Source organism: Chiloscyllium plagiosum, unplaced genomic scaffold (genome assembly GCF_037043375.1).
Source record: "Chiloscyllium plagiosum isolate Xiang-an unplaced genomic scaffold, Cpla_swu_hap1 HiC_scaffold_22, whole genome shotgun sequence".
NCBI lineage: Eukaryota > Metazoa > Chordata > Chondrichthyes > Orectolobiformes > Hemiscylliidae > Chiloscyllium > Chiloscyllium plagiosum.
The window spans coordinates 19,178,008-19,203,613 of NW_028270160.1; the positions used below are offsets into that span (position 1 = coordinate 19,178,008).

Here is a 25,606-nt window from a genome sequence, read left to right on the forward strand (position 1 = left end):
CTATGATTCCAATTGCGGTTGAATCTTCATGTCTTTGTTTCCTTCAGTTATGTGGCCTCACTTTCAGTTCAAGATGGCGGTTGTGGGAAGGCTCTGGGTTGAAGTCTGACTCTGGGAAGAGAGATATTAGGATCCAATGGAGGTCAGTTGCAACCAGTGGAGAAGAGAGCAGGTATTTGTATTGGTTTAACAAATGTTTTAACCTGTTCAGTGCTTTCGTGAAATACTAGCCCCTAAATGACTACTATAATGCAGCAAATGTCCCATTTAGCAGGTACCTTTTCCTTCAAACTACTCAAAATCACCGTCCCCATGCAGAAATCTCACTCAGCCATCTCTTATCCTCCATACACCACAGTGACCTGATGAAGGAGCAGCGCTGCAAAAGCTAGTGCTTCCAAATAATCCTGTTGGACTGTAACCTGGTGTTGTGTGATATTTAACTTTGCACACCCCAGTCCACACTGGCATCTCAAAATAATCTCTTATCCTGGCATTAAAGCATTGCAACGTTCATTCTTCTAAGCCTAGGCTATTGTTGCTGTGGTTCTGTTCGCCGAGCTGGAAGTTTTTGTTGCAAACGTTTCGTCCCCTGTCTAGGCGACATCCTCAGTGCTTGGGAGCCTCCTGTGAAGCGCTTCTGTGGTGTTTCCTCCGGCATTTATAGTGGCTTGTCCCTGCCAATTCTGGTTGTCAGTTTCAGCTGTCCGCTGTAGTGGCCGTCTATTGGGTCCAGGTCTATGTGTTTGTTAATGGAGTTTGTGGATGAGTGCCATGCTTCTAGGAATTCTCTGGCTGTTCTTTGTTTCGCTTGCCCTATAATGGTAGTGTTGTCCCAGTCGAATTCATGTTGCTTGTCGTCTGTGTGTGTGGCTACTAGGGATAGCTGGTCGTGTCGTTTCGTGGCTAGTTGATGTAACTAATGTAGTGTACAAAATCCCATGCAAGGACTGCACAAAACACTATATAGGACAAACAGGAAGACAGCTAAACTTCCGCATCCATGAACATCAACGAGCCACGAAACGACACGACTAGCTATCCCTAGTAGCCACACACGCAGACGACAAGCAACATGAATTTGACTGGGACAACACTACCATTATAGGGCAAGCAAAACAGAGAACAGCCAGGGAATTCCTAGAAGCATGGCACTCATCCACAAACTCCATCAACCAACACATAGACCTGGACCCAATATACCGGCCACTACAGCGGACAGCTGAAACTGACAACCGGAAGCGGCAGGGACAGGCCACTATAAATGCCGGAGGAAACACCACAGAAGCGCTTCACGGGAGGCTCCCAAGCACTGAGGATGTCACCTAGACAGGGGACGAAACGTTTGCAACAAAAACTTCCAGCTCGGCGAACAGAACCACAGCAACGAGCACCCGAGCTACAAATCTTCTCACAAACTTTGAACCTAGGCTATTGTCTTTGCTTTCTTAGCTTGCACTCTGAAGAACATGATTTGACTTTGCTTCAAAAGTGCCATGCGTTTGTAAGCTGTAGAAAGATTCATTTCCGCACACTTCAGGAAGTCAGAGCTGAAAAATGTGTTGCTGGAAAAGCGCAGCAGGTCAGGCAACACCCAAGGAGAAGGAGAATCGATGTTTCAGGCATAAGCCCTCCTTATGCCCGAAACGTCGATTCTCCTGCTCCTTGGTGCTGCCTGCCTGCTGCGCTTTTCCAGCAACACATTTTTTAGCTCTGATCTCCAGCATCTGCAGTCCTCACTTCAGGAAGTCAGGCAGCATCTGTGGAGAGAGAAATAAGTTCGATATGACTTCAGAATATTTTACTCTCCTCTCTCTCCACAAGTGTTGTCAGATGTCATGAGTTTCTCCAACATTTTTGGATTTTTAGTATCCACTCTATTTTGCTTTTATTATTTTAGTGCTGTTCAGAAATTGCATATCACAGTATTGATCAGTTTGGTTTTCCTCAGACAACACCAGGGTTTTTTAAAAACTGGCTTTCAACCATTCACTTTGCTGTGGTAAGCCAGTCCTACAGTGTGGCCTCATCCACATTGAGCCTTTGCAGTAATTGCACCACACTTCAGGGTGTCCTTCAGCATGTAATCCAAGTGCCAATTTACAACATTAAACCACTATTGCGGGTCATGATTTCGACCTTGAATTGAAAGCGAGACCACGTTGCTGAAGGAAATAAAGACATGAAATTCATTCTTGCGGTGGAAGACCAATATGTTTTTGGTAGGCCAAAGCTAATCTTTTACTGATAGCTTTCTAGGAGCAACCTTTGGATTATGTCACAACTGAGTTACTGTCTTCCCTGCTAAAGAATCGAAGAACAGTTTTAATATTTCTCCAAAATGTCATCCATTTTTGAGTTCCTCAGTATTTTCTCGGGTCAACCATTACACATTCAGCCTCCATGTTCTCCTGTCCAGCCCTCTGGTCTCTCTTGTAGTCAGCAGTGATCCAGTAATCTGGAAGACCAGGCTAATGTTTTGCCGCACACATTCGAATCCTATATGGTAGCTGGTGGAGTTTAGATTCAGTTAATATAACTGGAATTGAAAACTAGTCTCAATGACAGTTTCATGATTATCATCACTTGTCTTGAACACCCATCTGGTTCACTAATATAATTTAAGGCCGAAAATCTGTCTTAATCTAGTCTAGCCTAATATGCTCAAAAACCTTCTGACAGTCAGCTGCTTGCTGTTTCAAACCAGAGCATCCACGTTTAATAACCTGAAGTGCCTAGTTTTACTAAGTATGTCTGCTAAAAGGAGGCAGTGGCCCACTGCCATCTTAATGTGCTGAGGGTGAAGATGCCTACATGTAGCAGAACAGTGGAACAGCAATTGTTTCTTCCTGACCAGATTGCTGGCTGTGCAACCAAAATCATTATCCTAACCAATACATGCGCTGCTGAAATGCACTCTGCCATAACGACAACCTTTGACCTTGGCTAGATATTCCAACATCAAAACACAGTGCATCACGTCCTGAATACAATCCACATTGTTCAATGCTATTTTTAAATCCATTTTTGTTTTCAAAGACTCGGCTTCTGAAAACTATGATCATGACTGGTATGAAGTTTAGTAAAATGCTGCTTTAATTACTTTCAACTTTCTACATAACAAAACTTTACTGACTTCTCAATTGTTTAAACATTAAAAAAAGGAGTATAAACTTTTAATTGTTTTTGAAATATTGTTCCTGACAAGTGTTGACAACAAACTAGCTTAATAGAATGGCCATGTCTTGACTGCTCAAAAATATTCTTCCTTGGAAAAAAAATGTTCAAAGTTCATAAAATTTAAAACACTTTTAATGTCTACCTTCCTGGGATTTGGGTTTCATTGGCTGGGTCAGCATTCATTGCCCATTATTAGTTTCCCTTGAGAACGTGGTAGTGAGCTGCCTTCTTGAACCGCTGAAGTTCATTACGTGTAGGTAGATCCACAGTGCTATTAGGAAGGGCATTACAGGATTTTGGCCCACTGACACTGAAGGAAGAGTGGGGGGCTGTTTGTTGGTCATCAACAGGAGGTTTCCTTGTCCATGTTTAACTTGATAATAGGTTACAGTCACTGTTTATATGTTTAGTTTTGCTCATGTTGTATTTATTAAAGTTAATTTATTGTGTTCTACAGCCCTTCTTTCGTAGGTTGCTTCAATGGCTGGATATCTTGGATCCAACAACATTATTAGCATCAAATGTAAGCAGAGTTTAATTTAAAACAAAATTGATTACAAGTAGAGTTACGACTAATTATATGTGCTTTTTTCACTTGAATTTGATTTATTCACTCAAGACATAGGCATTGCTGGCTGGCCAACATTTATTGCTCATCCCTAGTAGTCCTTGAGAAGGTGGTGGTGAGCTGCTGTCTTGAACTGCTGTGCTTTGTGATGTAGCTTGACCCACAATGCCATTAGGAGGGGAATTCCAGGATTTTGAGGCAGTGACAGTGATGGAACATCTATGTAATTCCAAGTCAGGATACTGTGTGGCTTGGAGGGGAACTTGCAGGTGGTGTTGTTCTGTGTATCAGCTGCCTGTGTTCTTCCAGTTTGAAGTGGTCATGGGTTTGGAATGTGCTCTGTAATGATCTTGAGTGAATTTCTATAGTGCCTTTTATAGATGGTACACACTGCGGCTACTAAGGTAGAGATAATGGATGTTTGTGAATGTGGCGCACATCAAGTGGGCTGGGGTAGATGTGTCCAGCTTTTTGAGTGTTGTTGGAGCTGCACCCATTCAGGCAAGTGAGAAGTATCCCATCACACTCTTAACTTGTGCCGTTGTAGATGTTGGAGAGGCCTCAGGGAGTGAGGAAGTGAGTTACTCACCACAATATTCCTAGCCTCTGATTCTAATGTTTCGTCATTTTAAAATTCCCTTTCCAATTGTCAAATCAATTTTGACAATTGTCAAATCAAAGCTTTGCTGCTTTCTATATTTATAATCTTTTGAGTCCCACAAACCTCTGGGAGATCTGTGTAATTTGTAATCTTGTGAACATCTCTGATTTTAATAATTTCACCTTTTGATAGTTGTGCCTTCTGTTGCCGAATTGCAAACTTGTTAAATCTCTGCCTATCTTTTTATCTCAGTATAATACGTTCAAAGCTCGAAACATATGTCTTCAGGTTGACAGAAAATAATATAGCATCTGATTTACTGATCGATATCATCAATTGCATCCAGATTAACAGCAGAACGGAAGCATGACAATGAAAGTTAAAAACAATATTGAATTAGTGTTAATTAAAGACCAATTCTGTCATTACTATTTCAGGATAATTTCACTCCATCCACGGAAAGGTAGATTATTTTAAAGCAAACTTTACTAATGAATGCCTGTAAGCTAATTACAAAACAGGTATCCAGTTGTGGATACTTTATATCTGAGTTGCTGCTCAACCTATTGACAAATCACTTTTGCCTCAGCATTAGGTACACCTTGAGTATTTTCATCTGAGGGCCAAAATCTCAAATTGTTCTATTCACCATGTGGAAAGAAATGTTACAGTTCAACTGCTTTATAAATACTCATTCCATTTACCCAGCACAAAGGAATGCAAGGAATGCCTATATTTCTATGAACTGCAACATAATTTTATTTGTAAAGTTTGAGATGGCTTATGCTGTATTCATTGAATATTTTTATTCATTCACAGGATATAGGCATTGCTAGATGGGCCAGCATTTGCTTACCATTTCTAGTCATCATTGAGAAAGTGATGGTGAACAGTTTTCTCGAACCACTACAGCCCATTTAGCGTAGATATAGCCACGATGCCATTCGGGAGGCAGTTCCAGGATTTTGACACAACAACACTGAAGGAATGGTGATCTATTTCCAAGTCAGGATAGTGAGTGGCCTGCAGGACAATTAGCAGGTGGTGGCATTCCCATCTATCTGCTGCCCTCCTCCTTCTAAATGGAAATGGTCATGTTTTTGGAGGGTGCTGTCTAAGAGGTTGTGGTATATTTCTGTAGTGCATCTTGTTGCAACTGAGCATCGATGGTGGAGGGACCGAATGTTTGTAGATGTGATGCCAGTCAAGTGGCTGCTTTGTCCTGGATGGTGTGAACGTCATGTGTTGTTGTAGCTGTACTCACCCAAGTGTGTGGAGAGTATTCCATCACACTCCTGATTTGTGCCATATAGATGGGTAAACAAATATGGGTCTCAGAAGGTGAGTTACTCCAGAATTCCCAGTCTCTGACTTGCACTTAAAGCCACAGTATTTGTGTGGCTAGTTCAGTTTCTGGTCAATGGTAACCCCATGACATTAATAACGGGGGTTCAGTGAAGGCAATGCTGTTGAATGGCTTGGGTGATGGTTAGATGTTCTGTTCTTAAAGGTGGTCATTGCCTGGCACTTGTGTGGTGCAAATGTTACTTGCCACTTTTCAGCCCAGATGTAGATATTGTCCAGGCCTTCTTGTATTTGAATACACACTTGCTTCAATATTCAAGGAGGCTTGAATGGTGCTGAACCTTTCACTGATAATTGCACACATCTCAATTCTGACTTATTACAAAAGGAAGGCCATTCATGAAGCAGCTTGAAGATGATTAGACCTATGAATTATTGTTCACCCCAGGATTGCTACATTGCAGACTTAGAGAGAACAATATGCACTGATGTTGTTGAGAAAGTCATTGAAAATTGTATGAGACAACTGATGACTGCTGATAGTGTTTGCCAATTTGTGGTATTGGATGGTTTATTACCCAGTGGCTTTTGTTTTCTCTTGGGCCTATCCAGTTATCAGCACTTGCAGATATACCAGTGTATATGGAGTGTTCCTATGGAAGTGATACTATTTTTCGATAACAAGAAGCGTTATTGTATGAAAACAATAAGTACAACTATATTTGACCAGGTATAATTACAGAGATCTTGGACAGCTCGTACAGATACATCTGCTTCCTCTAAAAGTTCCTCTAAATTCTGTCTTATGCACAGAATGTTACATCAGTAGAATTGGTGGCGTCAATTTAACTTGAGTGTTAATGCCTTTAGAACTTTTACCTCACTCAACAATATTTTACGGCCTTTACAAACAAAAATGCACATACATATCTAGCCGAGCCATGCTAACTTGCAGATCATTTTCTTTTGATCTGTGACCTTAGTCGAGGGAAGGGATCTGTCTTTCATTCTTGCTGTCTACATTATATGTATTGACATGTAGGGGATAGGATGATGAAATGTTCACTTTAGAAGTAGAATTAAATCAGTTGTTTTGGCTGAAGTGGAAAAGGAACACAATTCTGTTCCCTCTATTTGCTCAATCTATTTACTCAACCGTTCTTATGCAGTGGGGAGGAACAGTCAAACTGTTGCCTTTCCTGTTTTAATGTTGCCAGAGATGTGATACTATCCCTTGGGCATTTCCCGGTCCTATTTCTTCCCATCTGTGATGAAATATATATCTTTGTCCAGGTCCTCATGCTGTGATGTATGAGGCAAAGTGAATCCCCTTTCCTCACTGGAATCTCATGATGTGAATCCATGTCCTACCACTTAACGGAGCAGAATTTTAGGCCTGATGTCTTGTTGGTGAATGCATCACCTAATGAAAAAATTCTAAAAGTTAAGATGAATTAAAATGATTTGACAATACCACATTATTTTGAACACTATAAAGTTTAATGAGCTGAAGTTATCAGGGGTAGATACAGATGGTTGGTTCAAATCACAGAATCAGGGCTGTCTTTTTTTTTAAATGCTTTTTATATATTCCTCAACAGAAGGAAATAGAAAATGCACAAACTCTGCTTCAGAGCAGCCTCCCAAGTCTGAAAGAAATGGTGAAAGATGAAAAGGTAAGTGAGACTCTAAGATGTGCCCATAATTATAGGTTTTCATTCCATAATTACTTTTATGACTGACTTTACCTGCTCCAGTTGATTTGTAATTCTTTACCCCTTTTCTCTTTCAGATTAAGCAAGCATTGAAACTTACTCTGGTGAGCAAAACTTATCATAAGGTGGTTGAGCTTTCATAAGGTAGAATAAGATTTTCTTGCCCTACTGCCAGTTGAGGGCCTTAAGTGCCAGTTAAGGTGAGGGGGGGAGGGGGAAAGGGTCAATTAAAGACGATAGGTGCTTGCTTGAAGGACTGAATATTGCAAAATGTGGGAGCCAATGTGAGTTCAACTTGGCTATCCATTCCACCTACCCCTTCTGACCCTTCCACTACCTCCACCCCATACAATCTACCTGTGATTCAAGTCACTGGATGATCATGGGGTCTCCTGGGGTAGTGGGTCTGTGCGAGGTTGGTGGTTGGGTCTCCTTCTGGCAGCAGTCATGGTCTCTTCAGTGGAGCTGCTGATCTGTGATTGACCAGCTGTTTTCGCTGGGGGGAGAATACCACCATCAGGGGTCTTGATCCTTGAGACAAGTCTGCTGCTAGCCTTGCCATTGCCTGATTGGATCATGATACAGCAGACCTTCACGAAAAAGGGCATCCTCGGATCTCTCACTGACTCCTAAGCCAACAGGAGAGACCCCTATACCCAAATAAGATTCTGCTTCTGGAAACTATTAGTCTATTTTGAAACCTAACTACTTACAAAAAGGGGCAAAAATATGGATAAGTGAATAAATGTATGAATTTTTGAGCTTAGAAACAGGAAGTAAGAGCAATTTGAAAAGATTATTCAACTACATCATTCAGCTTCATTGCTCACTTAGTTCACGGTTGATCTGTACCTCCCTTTAATTTTCCTACCTTGGCTTCATATGACTTAATGGCCTCACCTAACAAAAGTCTCTTTCTCGATCTTGGAAAGTCCAATTGCTCTAGTATTTAGACACTTTTAGGAAAGATAGTAATAGAATCCTGAAAGTGTGGAAACAGGTCATTAGGCCCAACAAGTCAGCGCCGACCCTTCAAAAGTGACCCACCCTGACCTTATTACTCCACATTCACCCCCAACTAATGCACCTAACCTACACATCCCTGTACACTATGGGCAATTTAGCATGGTCGATTCACCTAAGCTGCACATCTTTGAACTGTGGGAGAAAACTGGAGCACACAGAGGAAACCCACACAGACATGGGGAGAATGTACAAACTCCACACAGACAATCACATGAGGCTGGAATCGAACCCAGGTCCCTGGCGCTGTGAGGCAGCAGTTATAACCACTGAGCCACTGTGCTACCCAAGTGTGTTTCAGATTTTTGCTACCTTTTTATGTAGAGAAAGTGTTTTCTGATTTTGCTTCTAAACAGTCTTGCTTTACTTTTAAGATTCCGTCCTCTTGTTCTTAATTCCCAAGCCCATGGAAATAATATTTCAAATCAAATCCTTTTCAGGTTTTAAATACTTCGATTACATCATTCTTCAGTCCTCTGTAGCTGAGGAAATAAGATGGAGTATCTGTGCAAACAACTTGCTCCCCTTTTGAACTCCAGTCCCCTTGTGATGAAGGCTAACGTTCTATTAACCTTTGTGATAACACAATTCCTTACAAGAGGCTGGTCGCAACACTTGACCATCTGTGTTCTGTTTACACAGCACTTGAGATGGTGTTGGCGTAGCTGAAAATCTTTGTGAATTTATACATCTTAGAAATGTCTTATATTTTCATCTTGTTGGGGCAAATAAAGCAAATGTAATTACTTCTCAATACAGGTGCTATGGAGTTTGGTGATGAATGCTAAGTAATCTGTTTTTAAACCTTGGCGTTTTGGCAGTTGCCTCTAGTATTGATGTGGTTAATGTCATGCCTATTTCTCTACCCTTTTGTCTCCTTAGTCTTCAGTTCATCCAGATACTGGAGATGTGTTACCAACTGTTTTCCGTGCTTCAGGTGAATTTTATTCATTATTTGTGAGCTTCCTTTCTTGTATTTCTTTGCTTCAGGATCGTAAGTGATCTCTTGTGATGTGTTTACAGGAAATTCAAACCCAGTTATGATGTATGCTGCTTTCCATTTTAAAAGTTAAAAATTTCAGTTACTATAAATCAGTGCACCCTTAAGGCCAGTTGCAGCCTGACTGCCTGAAGTTCAACTGTAGCTCCGTATAAATCACTGCCTGCTAAGTTCAAAAGAAACCAGTATAAATTGACTGCATGCAAATTTGCATGTGACGTGTGATTATATATAAATATTTTGAGATATATTAGTGAAAAAAAGTGTAGATTTCTGGAAGATATCAATGGACTGATCAGTTGGGAGGAAATGGAATGTCAAGCCAGAGAAGTGTGGGGTGATGTTAACGAGGTAAGGAATAAGCAATAAACAGTTGAATGTTAGAAAGTATAAAGGAATAGAGATACCTTTGATTGCATGTCCACAAACCTTTTGAAGGTAGCAAAACAGGTAGATGGGATGGTTGCAAGTGGAAGTTAGATATGTTCCTTTTTAGCAGATATATAAGACCATAAGACATGGGAGCAGTCGTAAGCCATTCAGCTCATTCAGTCCCTGCTTTGCCATTCAATGAGATGGCTGATCTTATAATCATCGGGCACTTTCCCTTCTTTTCCCCATAACCCTTGATTCCCTTTAATGATTAATAATCTGTCTATCTCAACCTTGAATATATCTAATGACCCAGCATCTATAACCTTCTGCAGTAAAGAATTCCACAGATTCACTGCTACTGAGAGATGGAATTCCTCTGAGTTTCAGAACATGCAGGTTATACGAGCACTGTAGAACACAAGAAATAGAAGCAGGAGTGAAACAAATGGCCTTCGAACCTGCTATGCCATTCAGTACAATCATGGCTGATCTTGGGTTTCAGCTTCACTTTCTACTTGCTTCCCTGAGAGACCAAATATCTGTCTATCCAAACCTTAAATATAATCACTGATTTCGACTCCACAACACACACTCTGGGGCGGAGAATTTGAAATATCTGCAATACTTATGAGTCAAGAAATTTCTTCTCCTCTCAGTCTAAAATGATCTGTTTTATTTTGAGACTGCTATTGTGTTTTAGATTCTCCAACCAGAAGCAATCTCCCACAATTGACCCTATCAAATTTCATTAGGAACTTGTCCATTTTAATGAGGTGGCCTCTCATTCTTCTCAATCCCAGACAATAAAGACACAAACTGCTCAGCTTCTCATTATAGGACAGCCTTTAATCCCAAGGACACAGCATCTCATTTTCTACTTGGGGACCCTGCAGCTTTCAGACTCAATATCAAGTTTAATCATTTTATAGCCTGAACACTGCCTTCCATGTCCTTTACCCACCCCCACACCCCTGGTCATGTAATCATTTGGGCTGTTTTCATCAGAGCCAAGCCATTGTACCCTCTAATGAACCCTATTAGCAACTTTTCGTTCTCTCTGGCTCACCATTATTCATCCAACTGCTGTTTTCTCTCTCTCCAGTGCATTTCTGTCATCTTAAATATCAAAACTGAAACCTTACTCAGTATCCAGATGATAGTTTCAGCAAAGCCCTATACATTTGAAATAACATTTCTTTATCATTGTATTCCAATTCTCCTGTAATAAAGGCCAAAATGCCATTTGACCTTCTAATTGCTTTCTGGACCTGCATCCTAACTGTGTGCCTTGCATGAGTACGTTTAATTCTCCCTGAATATCACACCTAGAAGTTTCATACCTTTTTGAAAATGAAATATTTTCTGTAACTTCACACTTTTTCACATTATACTTCATCTGCCTTTTGTTCCCCATTTATTTAGCCTCTCTATATTTCTGGGCAGCCTCTTTGTGTGCTTTCCATCTAGCTTAGCATCAGCAAAGTTAGGTATAATTATATAGAGTAATATATCTAAGTAATTGATGTGGATTGTAAATAGCTGATGCCCCAGCACTGCCCCGGTGGCATTTCAGTACACACTGCTTGCCAATTTGAAAATGTCCCGATTATACTCACTATCCATTAATAAATCCTCTATGCATGCTATTGTTCACAAAATATTGGTACCTTGTGTATAAACCAGACAGCAGTTAGAGTATTGCATGGAGTTCTGGTCAACACTAAATAGAAGGAGGTAAAAACAATGACTGCAGATGCTGGAAACCAAATTCTGGATTAGTGGTGCTGGAAGAGCACAGCAGTTCAGGCAGCATCCCAGGAGCAGCGAAATCAATGTTTCGGGCAAAAGCCCTTCATCAGGAATAAAGGCAGAGAGCCTTAAGCATGGAGAGATAAGCTAGAGGAGGGTGGGGGTGGGGAGAAAGTAGCATAGAGTACAATAGGTGAGTGGGGGAGGGGATGAAGATGATAGGTCAGGGAGGAGAGGGTGGAGTGGATAGGTGGAAAAGGAGATAGGCAGGTAGGACAAGTCATGGGGACAGTGCTGAGCTGGAAGTTTGGAACTAGGGTGAGGTGGGGGAAGGGGAAATGAGGAAACTGTTGAAGTCCACATTGATGCCCTGGGTTGAAGTGTTCCGAGGCAGAAGATGAGGCGTTCTTCCTCCAGGCGTCTGGTGGTGAGGGAGCAGCGGTGAAGGAGGCCCAGGACCTCCATGTCCTCGGCAGAGTGGGAGGGGGAGTTGAAATGTTGGGCCACAGGACGGTGGGATTGATTAGTGTGGGTGTCCTGGAGATGTTCCCTAAAGCGCTCTGCTAGGAGACACCCAGTCTCCCCAATGTAGAGGAGACCACATCGGGAGCAACAGATACAATAAATGATATTAGTGGATGTGCAGGTAAAACTTTGATGGATGTGGAAGGCTCCTTTAGGGCCTTGGATAGAGGTGAGGGAGGAGGTGTGGGCGCAGGTTTTACAGTTCCTGCGGTGGCAGGGGAAGGTGCCAGGATAGGAGGATGGGTCGTAGGGGGGCGTGGACCTGACCAGGTAGTCACAGAGGGAACGGTCTTTGCAGAAGGCGGAAAGGGATGGGGAGGGAAATATATCCCTGGTGGTGGGGTCTGTTTGGAGGTGGCGGAAATGTTGGTGGATGATTTGGTTTATGCGAAGGTTGGTAGGGTGGAAGGTGAGCACCAGGGACGTTCTGTCCTTGTTACAGTTGGAGGGGTGGGGTCTGAGGGCGGAGGTGCGGGATGTGGACGAGATGCGTTGGAGGGCATCTTTAACCACGTGGGAAGGGAAATTGTGGTCTCTAAAGAAGGAGGACATCTGGTGTGTTCTGTGGTGGAACTGGTCCTCCTGGGAGCAGATACGGCGGAGGTGGAGGAATTGGGAATACGGGATGGCATTTTTGCAAGAGGTAGGGTGGGAAGAAGTGTAATCCAGGTAGCTGTGGGAGTCGGTGGGTTTGTAAAAAATGTCAGTGTCAAGTCGGTCGTCATTAATGGAGATGGAGAGGTCCAGGAAGGGGAGGGAGGTGTCAGAGATGGTCCAGGTAAATTTAAGGTCAGGGTGGAATGTGTTGGTGAAGTTGATGAATTGCTCAACTTCCTCGCGGGAGCACGAGGTGACGCCAATGCAGTCATCAATGTAGCAGAGGAAGAGGTGGGGAGTGGTGCCGGTGTAATTACGGAAGATCAACTGTTCTATGTAGCCAACAAAGAGACAGGCATAGCTGGGGCCCATACTTGTGCCCATGGCTATCCCTTTGGTCTGGGGTAAGTGGGAGGATTCGAAGGAGAAATTGTTAAGGGTGAGGACCAGTTCCGCCAAACGAATGAGAGTGTCGGTGGAAGGGTACTGTTGGGGACGTCTGGAGAGGAAAAAACAGAGGGCTTGGAGGCCTTGGTCATGGCGGATGGAGGTGTAGAGGGATTGGATATCCATGGTGAAGATGAGGCGTTGGGGGCCGGGAAAACAGAAGTCTTGGAGGAGGTGGAGGGCGTGGGTGGTGTCTCGAATGTATGTGGAGAGTTCCTGGACTAGGGGGGGATAGGACAGTGTCGAGGTAGGTAGAGATGAGTTCAGTGGGGCAGGAGCATGCTGAGACTGGAAGGATATAATGGTTATAGAGATGATACACAGAATGGAAAGTTTTAGCTCAGAAGGAGTAGTAGGAAGGCTGGAGTTGTTTTCTTTGAAATAGAAATCAGAGATTTCATTAAAGTGTAAACAAAATTAGGGGTCTAGTTAGAGGAAGGACCTGTTTCCATTAGCAGAGAAGTTGATAGACTGGAGTCATGGATGTAAATAGTTGATAGAAAGATAAGTGATGCGTCATGTAATTTAGTTTCACTCAGAAGGAAATGGGATTTAGAACACACTGTGAAAGAACAGTAGAGGCAGTTGGTAGATAATGTGGATGTACGCTTTAGATTCCAAAACAAGACTACCAACAGAGAGCTTGTTAGTAGGATTAGGCTGCAATAGCACAGATGAAGGTGGCCTAATGACCTCCATCTGGGCCATAAATGTTTCTTTGTTTCTAATCAACCGTTTATCTTTCTTCATTCCTTCCAGCATTTACACCACTTGCTGTCCCATTGGTAAGAGCTAAAACTCTGTGAATATTTAGTAGACTGGTTCAATTTGCTACTTCAAAATAGTTAAAGGTTTAGATTAGATTAATTGAATCATAGGGAGAGATGTTGTTTATATGAGTACAAGATCCTAGTTCCCAAATTCTTTGCTGTTTTGCAGCGAACAAAGCCGCCTTATGTAGTAAAGTTCTAATTTTTTTTAAACATGTAAAAAAACTTGAATGTAAAAAGAACTTGGAGTGAGAGATGTTTGTTCATGAAATATTTCCTTGACTATTGATATAAATTTGATCTACTGTATGAATATATCACCTTTAATAAAATATATCTATTATATGATATATCTATTATATGATTTCAAATGATCTAATTAGTTTGATTTTAATCAGGTTGTGGCTATGCTTCTGCCTCACAGAGGGATGAAACCAGCTTTATTTTGGCAGGTAATGACTGGATGAAATTTGTTTCCAACTATTCTGATGTATGAATGAACATAAAGTGCGGCATTTTTGTGAGAAGCTAGTAATTGGGACAACTGTGTGTGTTAATATTGTGCATGCGTATCATAGATGAAAATAACCTAGCATTGTGTCAAACGCATGAATTCATCACTCATCATAAAGGTTTTACAAATGAATGTGAGAAGAATTACAATTAATGGTGATTAAGCTTAAAACGAAGGGCAAAACTTTGTTGTGAGTGACCTATGGATCAACCATCTTTGCATCAGACACTGCACAATTTGACACATCAGAGAAGAAGCAAATTTATACACCATGAGAATCCTATTTATTCAAAACTATTTAGTTCTAAGGAACCAGTGGCTTGAGAAATGAAAAGCTTGCATTTTATATCATAGAATCCCTACAGTGTGGAAGCAAGCCATTCAGTCCCTCAAATTTGTACCAACCTACCAAAGGGCATCCCGTCCAGAACCCCCCCCCCCAACCTATCCCTGTAACCCTGCATTTCCCATGGCCAATCCACCTAGACTGCACATCCCTGGACAATATGGGCAATTTAGCATGGCTATCCCACCTAACCTACACACCTTTGGACTGTTGGAGGAAACTGAAGCACCCAGAGGAAACCCATGCAGGTATGGGGGAAATGTGCAAACCCCACACGGACATTTCACTGAGGCTCGAATTGACCCCAGGCCCCCTGGTGCTATGAGACAGCAGTGCTAACTACTGAGCCACCATGCCGTCACAAGAGTCTTCTCTGGCCACAAGAAAGCCCAAGATGTTTTGCAGCTAATAAAGTTTGTTTGAAGTATTGTCACTGTTATAATGTAGGAAACATGGCTAATTTTTGCCCTTCAAGCTCTGTCTTACAGCAGCATGATAACTAAATAATCTTAATTTGTGCCAATGATTGAAGAATAATTCCCTTCTTTGAACCAGTAGCAAGGAATCGTTTATCTCCAACTTGAATAGGTAAATAAGTATTGCTCTGAAAAGGGGTCACTGCACTTGAAATGTTAACTGTTTCTCAACTCCACAGATGCTGTCAGAGTTGTTGAGTTTCTGCAGCAATTATTGTTTTTCTTTGTTCCAGATCTCGAGCATCCACAGTTGTTTGTTTTATTAACCTATTTATCGATGTTACTGTCCTACCCATTCCTTTTGTTTCATTGTTTTTGAAAGCTGTTCATCTGTAACTTTTTTTCAAGACCGTTCACGCGAGAAACCTCTTTGATCTCTCGGGTACTTCCTGACCTGAGTAATTCCACTATTTTCAGTCAGTTTCTCTCTCTCTCTCTCTCTCTCTCTCTCTCTCTCTCATGGAGAGGTCTTAATTTTATAGGACATTCATTTAGCCACTTAACAGGAGTACTGAACTAAAAGTGAAGTGTTTCACATTTTCTACATTTTCCCATTGGACTGCTGGTTCTAAAACAGTTATAGAATTTCGGTTGTTTAATGTTAACTTACACTTGCTATTAGAAAATATATTAATATTATTTCCTTTATTTGTTTATAGTTTCTCTTTCAGTCATACAGTGCAGGTTATAACCTCGCAAACAGAAATAAAACTACCCATAAAGTAAGTGCCAAACTTTTCAACTTGAGTCAAATATATTTTTTATGAATGTGTACAATGGTTCCAGAAAATGTCGGCTATGAATGTTTCAGATTCCAAATCACCCCTGGATAATTAATCATCTTTATGGACACAGACTTGTCATCTTTAACCAGACCTCCCTGAATGTGACTGAAGTTCCACAATAATAGGGTTGGCTCTTAACTGCTCACTTAAGTAACCTGACAAGCCACACATTGAATCAAACCCCAATAAAAGAGGGTAAACCCAGATTCATCATGCTGAGCTGATGACTGACTTCTCACTAAGCACCAACGTTGCTAGAGGTATTCCACAGAAAAACAATCATAGAGTCATAGAGATGTACAGCAAGGAAACAGACTCTTTGGTCCAATCTGTCCATGCCGACCAGATATCCCAATCCAATCTAGTCACACCTGCCAGCACCCGGCCCATATCCCTCCTAAACCTTCCTATTCATTTACCCATCCAAATGCCTCTTAAATGTTGCAATTGTACTAGCCTCCACCACATCCTCTGGCAGCCTATTCCATACACGTACCACCCTCTGCATGAAAAAGTTGCCCCTTAGGTCTCTTTTATATCTTTCCCCTCTCACCCTAAACCTATCCCCTCTAGTTCTGGACTCCCCACCCTCAAGGAAAAATCTTTGTCTATTTATCCTATTCATGCCCCTCATGATTTTATAAACCTCTATAAGGTCACCCCTCAGCCTTCGACGCTCCAGGGAAAACAGCCCCAGCCTGTTCAGCCTCTCCCTATAGCTCAAATCCTCCAACCCTGGCAACATCCTTGTAAATCCTTTCTGAAACCTTTCAAGTTTCACAACATCTTTCTGATAGGAAGGAGACCAGAATTGCACGCAATATTCCAACAGTGGCCTAACCAATGTCCTGTACAGCTGCAACATGACCTCCCAACTCCTGTACTCAATGTCGCAAGAAAATGGAGGAAGTAAGCTGAAATTGCTCAAAGTAAATCTCATACAAAGAGCTCAAAGTACTTGGGTCAGATAACTTAATGATCTTGAACAACATCTTGGAATCCAGAATAATTACACAGCCACCTACTCTGTGTCACTAATTGTTTCAGTCTCAGGATAATGGTCTCTTCAGATCTCCCATAACATAAACTCACCATTTCTGAATATATAAAACTATACACATTTGAAAATAATTCAATTTTTTTAAAAATTACATGTTAAGTGTCAATTATTGTATCTGCATATCGTGTTTGAAGCAAAGTAATTTTTTGTTTCACAATGCTGTTTCTTTTTAGGATGAAAATGTTTCTTTACAACAAGGTTTCCTTTTGGTTGGAGCTGCAACCTATACTACATGTTTGGGGGTATGTAATCAAAATGCTATGTGTTTTATGGGAAATTATGCAATGTAATTCAACAATGGTGCCATGCAGCACCCTCATCTGTTTGGCGATGCATCTTGGACTTTATAAAAATCTAGTTTTCATTTTTTAAGCAGTAAAAGGTGATTTTTATTTTTATTTTTGACTTGGAAAAAATAGATTATTCTTAAGAACCAACAGGAACTTAGTCTAAAATACAAACTGTGTGCATATTGCAAGTATTTCTATCTTTATACTTGGCTGAACGCTTCTCTAACATCTACCTCCTACTACTGCTTTTGTTAACTTCATGTTCACTTTAATACCATTCAAAATATTATCAGTTGATACGAGGTAAAAATATTGAAAAGATGTACCCACTCTCTTTCCTTTGTGCCTTTATTCGTTGTACAATCTCTTCTGATGATGCTAATTTGCTCTGTGATGTGGTTCCATTTGAGCTTCAGTACTCAATGGTCCTTCAGTACTCAACCAAGTTGAGCCCTACCATTGAATGTCAGCCAATAGTTCGGCAACAGAATATATCTTAGTCCATTTCTGTGCTCACCTGAAATCCACAGCCACTTGCAGTGCAAACCATCTGATAGAAAATAAGAATGCAGACATTATTGTGGCTATATAGCCATTTAAGACATTGGTGAGGATAAATGTGTTCTCTTGGAGGTGGTGAGTCTATGGATCGCTTCCCAGTGAGCATTGAAAGCATGATTGTTGAAAACTTTTAAGGCTAAGATAATTCGATTCATGATCAACAAGGAATACAAGTTTTTTGGAAACGTAGTGATCAAATCACCCATGATCTTATCAAAAGCTCAACAATAGGCAATGAATGGCCTATTCCTCCTAATTTATATGTTCATTTGTATGCAAGCTGCTACTTAATAAATCCTAAGCATGTCATATATTGTATATCAAACATTTAGAAATATTTATATTCATGTTTTACTAATTTCTAAAACCTTTTTAAAATTAGGTTTTCCCTCAATTTGTGATGAATCGCTACACCTCTAACAGTCCTATAGTACATACTGTGTTCAGAAAGATTCTGCCAGTTCCTCTACTTGGTAAGTAGGCAATTAATTGGAGCACCAGAGAGGGCACCGGGATTATCAGAATAGTGCAATAAGAGGTTAAAGTGCAAGTACAATAGTGAAAGATACCTCATGCTGCACCTAGAACATGACTACCTGATAATGATATGAAGGAGTAGAGTAGGGAGGCATTGCATCTGTCTTATCTTAATAAAAAGACTAATTTAATTTTGACATAAAAGAAATGACACAATTTCTGCAACTGCATAAAAGCACATCAATTGTGTGACATGAGAATTTGTTCTCCAGGTCATTACATTTCAGGTTAGGTTTTCTGTTTCTTGTCTTTTGTAATTTTCAGTTTCGCTGTTTATTATGAAACACTGCACCACAAACAAAGCTGGGGAGCTTACCCTACAAGTCCAGGATGCAATTGGAGTACAAATCATCTGTTTGCATTTTCACAAACCTTTGGCTTCTGTTTAGAGAGAGTCAGCAGAGTAAGAAGCAGTGATATTTCCCCACTGTCTTACTCCAGGGATTGTGGGAAAATGCATAAAGTAGGGGAAAGCTTAATTATTTTGCTCCTCTATATTTTTTAATCACTATTGGAAAACATGAGGAAAACGTCAAGGACACTTTTCTTAATTTTTCAGACTTGACCAGCCATAAGTTATCACTGCCTCTTGTACTTAAGATTTACATCCAAGAAGGATTCACAGAATGAGCTAAGATGCTATTTTATGTTTTTGATTTTGATACTTGTTTAAGATAAATTTTGATTTCACTGCTGTCTTTCCTCACAGCGATTGCAAGTGCTCTGAATGTGGCAATAGTTAGAGGCATTGAATTTGATAAAGGAATTGAAGTTGTCGATAAGAATGGAAATGTGGTAGGAATCTCACAATTAGCTGGAACTAAGGTAAGGCATCTTACTGCATATTGACTATATTCATGGGCTAACAAATAAAAGTTTGTAAACTCTGACTTTGTCACATTAGTTTGTGAAATTTAAATTTAAGCTAATGCCAGATAAAGTAATCCTAAGTATTGTTAACAAAACCTTTTCAGTCTGACCTACACATGGTTTTACACCACACTGTTGACTATCAATGAGAACATAGCAGCAGGCATGGTAGACAGGTTAGCAAGGTTAGATCACATGGGATCTGGGGGAATCAGCCAATGGATACAAAATTGGCTTGAAGGTAGGGTTATTCTCCCTGACCAACCAGCCCCACCATCCCTTCCTGGCGTCCTTGCTAAAGAAACACACTTTCTGACTCCTGCCACAACCTCCAAAACCGTCCCAATCCAATTCTTCCCTCACCTGGAGTCTCCAATCCTTTCTTCAAGAAAATGCCTGGACTTCAAGTTGGTTATCCATGTTTTTCTTCTTGGTGACTGCTTTTGGTCCCAACAGTGGCCATTATATACTTCTGGAGCTGTTGGGAACACATCTGGGATTAGTGGGCAGCTCTTGAGGATGGGAGTGTTATGTTACACCGATGTAACCTCATGCTTTTATTTTCATTTGTAATATTCAAAAATTAAATTCCATATATATTTCATAAAGAAAGTGCTGCATTTAATTGATCTTGATATTTTATTCATTATTGCTGATTGACTTCTCACCACTCTCGTGTCCTGGATGTGATCATTTTTCTATATATTGGATATGATAAAGGGTTAAGTGAGCTTGTGGGTTAAAACCAAAAGTTGCATCTTTGACTATGAGATTAGTCGCAGTATTTACAAAGTTGATTTACTCCCCTCTAGGCAATAAAAGAGACAGCGTTTTCTCGAGCAGTATTAGTTGGAACTACAGTGGCTGCACCCAACATACTTGTCAGTTATTTACAAAGGTAGGAAATATTCTTGAAAAAGTCTTGCATTGCCTTTTAGATTGAATCCAAGTTCTGCCTCCATGTTCTTCTCTAAACACTATTCCAGTTTTTAGAAATTGATAAAAACTCACTGCATTATCTTAAACAGTGTTTCATTTCATTTTCCATACTTTTCCCCAGCTTCACTGCTTTTAGCTTTCTTACATCATAGATGAGGAAGTAAAAAGAAAGACTTGCATTCTTATAGCGCTTTTCTTGAGCACCAGTTATCCCAAGGCACTTCAGAGTCTTAAGAGTACTGAAGAGGCCCTTCGGCCCATTGAGTCTGCACTGACAAAAACTACTAAACCTACATTAGTGTCACTATCCAGCACTTGGCCCATAGCCTTGAATGTTATGATAGTTCAAGTGCTCATCCAAGTACCTTTCTAAAAGTTATGAAGTTTTCGACCTCCACTTCGAGATTTACATCATCCTTTGGTGAAAGAAAATCCTCCAATCCCCTCCAAATCTATTGCCATTCACCTTAAAGTTATGCTCCCTTGTTATTGGCTGTTCAGCTATGGAGGAACTAAGCTAATTTCTATCAACCCAGTTTCTGCCCCTCAAAATCTTACACAGTTCAATCAGATTTCCTGTTAGCTTTCTCTGGTCTAATGAAAACAGGCTGGATAAGTCCAGCCTATCTTTGTAGCTAAACTGCTCCATCCCAGGCAACACCTTGGTGAATCTCCTCTGTAACCCGTCCATTACAGTAACATCTTTCCTGTAGTGTGATGACCAGAACTGCACACACTACTCCAGTCATGGCCTCACCAAAGTTAGGTGAAGCTCCAACCTATTGTTGCTCTTATAATCTATGCCATGACTGTTATGGATCAGGCCAGAGCCCTCAAAATATTTCAAGAAGGTAGCCCAGACCCTAACTTTTGTATTTGATTTAATCAGGTGTCCAATGGATATTCCAGGAGAGAATCAGCTGGTCAAATTACTTAGATTTAAACAAAACAGAATTTATTTACGAGATTACTGAATGAAATACAAAGAACAGAAAACAGAATACCGAATAACTTATCCTATCTGAAAACAAAACAGACTATCCCAACTTAATTATGCTGTTCCAAAATACTTGCAACAATCCCAATAAACATCTCATGGCACAAAAGATAAAGTGAGACAAGCTCTCACTGGCTTGAAGAGAGAGTGAGAGACTCCAGCAACCTTTCTTTTCCACATACACACTCACTGCAACTGCTGAATTACCAGAGCTGTTAGAGTTGACTACCCCCTTTTAATTATGCAAGTCTTTTTTAAAAAACTTGAAGCCTTCTGCCTGAGGCAGTATCTGTTAGTTGTAAACAAACTGGCCCTAAAATCCATTTCAACCTCCGACGATTCAGAACGTATGTCATTTACAAGGGGAAAAAAAAGGACAACCTAACCTTGTTAAAGGAACAGCTTTGTCACATGACTGGTAAGGGCAAGTGACCCATATGTCTTTTTAACTACCCTATTAACTATGGCCTGGTGGTATTATTAATTAACTATTAATCCAGAAAACCAGGCAATGTTCTGGGGACCTGAGTTCAAATTCCCCATGGCAAATGGTGGAATTTGAATTCAATAAAAATCTAGAATTAAGAGTCAAATGATAATCATGAAACTGTTGTTTGTTGGAAAACCCATCTGGTTTGCTCATATCTTTTAGGTAAGGGGACTCATCCTTACCTGATCTGGCCTACACATGTGACTCCAGACCTACAGCAAGGTGCTTGACTCCTAACTGCCTTCTGGGCAATTAGTTATGAGTAATATCCACATCCCAACAAATCTGTCCTGTAACCTTCAGGGAGAACACCAGATCTCTGATCCTCTAAGCTTTCTAGAGTCTGACCATGCAATGAGTACACCCTTGTTTGTTACTTCTTCCAAAGTGAATCATCTCATACTTAGCAGAGTTAAATTCCACCTGCAACTGACCTACCTGCCTACCTGGCCAATCTGTTTATATCCTCCTGCCTAAGATCGTCTTCCTCATTGTCAACTATCCAGCCTATCTTGTGTTATGCACAAACGTACTAAGCAACCCTCTCACGTTTTCTTCAATATCGTTTATTTATGTCGCAAACAATAGGAGGCCCAGCACTGCTCCCTGTGATATGCCACTAGGTACCGGCCTCCAGTTACACAAACAGCCTCCTACTGCTACCCTTCATGTCCTACCACTAAGACAATTTGGATTCAATTTGCCACATTATCCTGGATCTCCATGTGCTTTTATCTTCTTTACCATTCTCCCATTTGGGACCTTGTCAAAGGCTTTTCTGAAATCCATATAAATTATATCAACTGCTGTACGCTCATGTGCACACCTGGTTATCTCCTCAAAAGGTTCAATCAAATTTGTTAGGCGTGACCTCCCTCTGACAAAGCCATGCTGACTATTGTTAATCAAACCTTGCCTCTCCAAGCAGAGATTAATTCTCTCCATTAAAATTTCCTCATACGTTTCCCTACTACTGATGTTTGACTCACTGGACTATAATTCTCTGGTTTCTCTCTACCATCTACCTTGAAAAGTGGAACCACATTAGCTTTGTGTGGTCCTCTGGTGCCTCATCTGTGACCAGAAAGGAATTAAACATTTGGATTGGAGGCTCCAAAATGTTTTCTCTTGTTTTCCACAGCAGTTTGGGATACAAAGCCTCATAAACTTGTCAATTTGTCCACTTTAAGCTCCCTCAAAATCTTTAATACCACCTCAATACCTATATCAGACTGTTCAAGAACCTCACAATTCCTCTTCCTGAATGCAGTAGTGTATCCTCCTCCTCCTCCACAGTGAAGACAAATGTCAGGTGCTTGTTTAATACCCAACCAGAATCCTAGGGCTCCCTGCACAGATTGCCCACATGGACCCTAATGGATTCTCCTGTATCCCTGATTGTTCCATTCTCCATGCAATACTTGTAGAATATGTTGGGATTCTCCCTAATTAAGTACTTATTAGAAAACACTTATAACCATTTGTGCACAGCAAGATCCCACAAATAGCAAGGTGATAATGACTTTTTGTGACATTATTGGAGGAACAGGACTAAGAAATTGGGGTAATTCCCCTACTTTCTTTGAAATAGTAATAGGAGTACACCATTCAGCCCCTCACGCCTGTTCCATCATTCAATGAAATCATGGCTGATCTGAGCTTAATTCCATATACCTGTCTTTGCACCATATCCTTTTGCTCATAAGAACAGTAATAATGCCATGGGAACTTTTTCTATGCATCTAAACAGGGCTGCACCTTGATATCACATCTAAAAGGCCCTAGCTCCAAAGGTGTGGCACTCTGCCAAAGTGTCAACTTTGATGTTTGTTCTCAAGCCTTGGAGTGGGATCTGAACTTAAAGCTTTCTAACTCGGGGGCAAGATTGCTACCAGCTGTCCACAAGAGAGTCTTAAATTAGGAGAAGGAGGTGGAGAGATATCGACAGAGATTTGGACGTTGTTGGGGCCCAAGTAGCTGTTTGAACAACATGCATACAAATGCCTATATTGTGATTTTTTTTTTTCCCCTACTACATTCTTATTACTGTTAAGTGCTCAATAATACTTTTTCTACTCTAGGACAAATTTCATCAGAAGATTTCCACTTTCTCTAGCTCCTTTCAGACATGTAATGACGGCTATTGTATTTGGACTAATGGTCCCCATTTCTTTTAGCCTGTATCCTCAGACAGGAAAGGTATGTAATGTGTTTAACATGTAGTATATTCTATTCAAAATTCTGTTGTTCTGTATTTTGCTGGAAACACCAGTTGTCTTGCTGTTCTTTGGAATTAATGTTTTCATTTAATGGTCATGATGGTTTTCAGACTGGATTCCCTTAATATCTGTGGGCTTATCAGATTCTTTCCCACTACTCATTAGGGTTGTGTTTTACTGGATTTGTTGAATTGGTACTGTTGTTTTTATGTATCTTAAACAAAGTGAAAAAGAAGGAAATTGCATTTAGCACCTTTTCATGATTAGCATTTTAAAGGTCTTTACAGTCATCAAGTATGTTTGAAGTATAGTGTAACATGGAAAATGCAGCAGACAATTTGTGCACCGCGAGCTTCCACAAAAAGCAATGGCCAGATGATCTGTCCTTTTTAAAGATGTTGATTGAGAATCATCTTTTCTTTGAGATAGTGCAAGGGATCTTTTACATCTTGCTGATGGAGCAGAGAGGGCCTTGATTTAATGTCTTCAAACGTCAGCACCTCTGGCAGTACTGTTGGTGTGCTGCACTAGAGTGTCAGCAAAGATTTCTGTGCTCAAGTCTTTGAAGTAGGAATTGAATCCATGGCCTTCTGATTCAGGCAAGAGTGCTACTGATGAGTCAGAACTTTACTGTAAGATAGCACCTTTTTGTTTTCAATAGCTGATGCTTGATTTATCTAGTTTTGACTTGATACCCCTTGGAATTTGTTGATATTAACAAAGACATCCTGAAGGATTTGTAGACTTGATCCTTTTTTTCCCTCTTCCCTACCCACCATGAGAGTGTTAATATTTGCAGATAGCAACTTGTACAGAAAAATTTGGAAACCACTGCTTCAAACCCATCATTTCAGGACATGAAGATAAAAAGCACGTTTCTAACTTTGCAACTTGATAGTCAATGTGTTAGCATTTAAGTGCAGGAAAATACTTAAAATAATATTTAGTTATAGTAACTCTAAAAAAGAATCATTGCAAAACCTGAAATTGAGAAATGTGTTTGTGACTGGGTCTCAGCAATACAATATAACAGGGTCAGAACAGTGATAACTAAAGACTGGGGCAGCCAAATCAGATGATGCAGTTTCTTACTGGGTTGAAAGTGTGATGACTAGGTTAGAAAAAGAATAATTCATATTTTATTTAATTCCAAATGACCATCCTAAGAGCAGCATTTTGTTTTGTGGCTGTAATTGTGTGGAGTTGGGGTGGTGGGGAGACTTGATGTACTGTAGATCAGGGCAGTCCAGTTTGAAGAACAAGGTTTGCAATTTTAAAAGTGAAAATTTATATGATTTGAATATGAATATAGGAGGTATGGTTAGTAAGTTTGCAGATGACACCAATATAGATGGTGTTAGCGAGGTTTGAGAAGATTTGTAGTTCAGGTTGAGATTTTGAATGAAGGTTTGCTCGCTGAGCTGGGAGGTTCATTTCCAGACGTTTTGACACTCTACTAGGTAACATCTTCAGGCAAAGATGGTGTAGTGGACAGTGAAGAAGATTATTTCAGAGTACACTTGCATCCTGATCCAATGGACCAAGGAGTGCCAGGTGGAGTTTAATTCCGATAAATGTAAGGTGTTGCATTTTGGTAAGGCAAACCAGGGCAAGATTTGTACACTTAATGGTAGAGCCCTGGGGAGTGCCACCAAACCAAGAGACCT

General features: G+C 40.5%; 2 protein-coding genes across 3 annotated transcripts in view; one reads left to right on the forward strand and one right to left on the reverse strand.

Moving 5' to 3' along the window:
* sfxn4 (sideroflexin 4) overlaps positions 1-25,606 on the forward strand; it is a 27,988-nt gene continuing 2,382 nt past the window's right edge. Inside the window, exons 1-13 of one of the 2 annotated variants that reach the window (XM_043712864.2) lie at positions 1-172; positions 3,638-3,703; positions 7,256-7,330; positions 7,447-7,473; positions 9,275-9,329; positions 13,845-13,870; positions 14,254-14,307; positions 15,851-15,913; positions 17,210-17,278; positions 18,270-18,360; positions 19,134-19,249; positions 20,107-20,192; positions 23,802-23,919. In XM_043712864.2, coding sequence (XP_043568799.1) covers positions 137-172; positions 3,638-3,703; positions 7,256-7,330; positions 7,447-7,473; positions 9,275-9,329; positions 13,845-13,870; positions 14,254-14,307; positions 15,851-15,913; positions 17,210-17,278; positions 18,270-18,360; positions 19,134-19,249; positions 20,107-20,192; positions 23,802-23,919 — 882 coding nt within the window. In that variant the 5' untranslated portion in view covers positions 1-136. The remainder of the gene's footprint in view (positions 173-3,637; positions 3,704-7,255; positions 7,331-7,446; positions 7,474-9,274; positions 9,330-13,844; positions 13,871-14,253; positions 14,308-15,850; positions 15,914-17,209; positions 17,279-18,269; positions 18,361-19,133; positions 19,250-20,106; positions 20,193-23,801; positions 23,920-25,606) is intronic. The other variant, XM_043712865.2, reaches the window with a different exon arrangement.
* Positions 7,199-25,606, reverse strand: part of dennd10 (DENN domain containing 10) — a 52,099-nt gene continuing 33,691 nt past the window's right edge. Inside the window, exons 10-12 of the transcript XR_015760905.1 lie at positions 19,658-19,772; positions 17,844-17,876; positions 7,199-7,303 (exon numbers count right to left, since the gene is read on the reverse strand). The gene's annotated coding sequence lies outside the window, so the exon portion shown is untranslated. The remainder of the gene's footprint in view (positions 7,304-17,843; positions 17,877-19,657; positions 19,773-25,606) is intronic.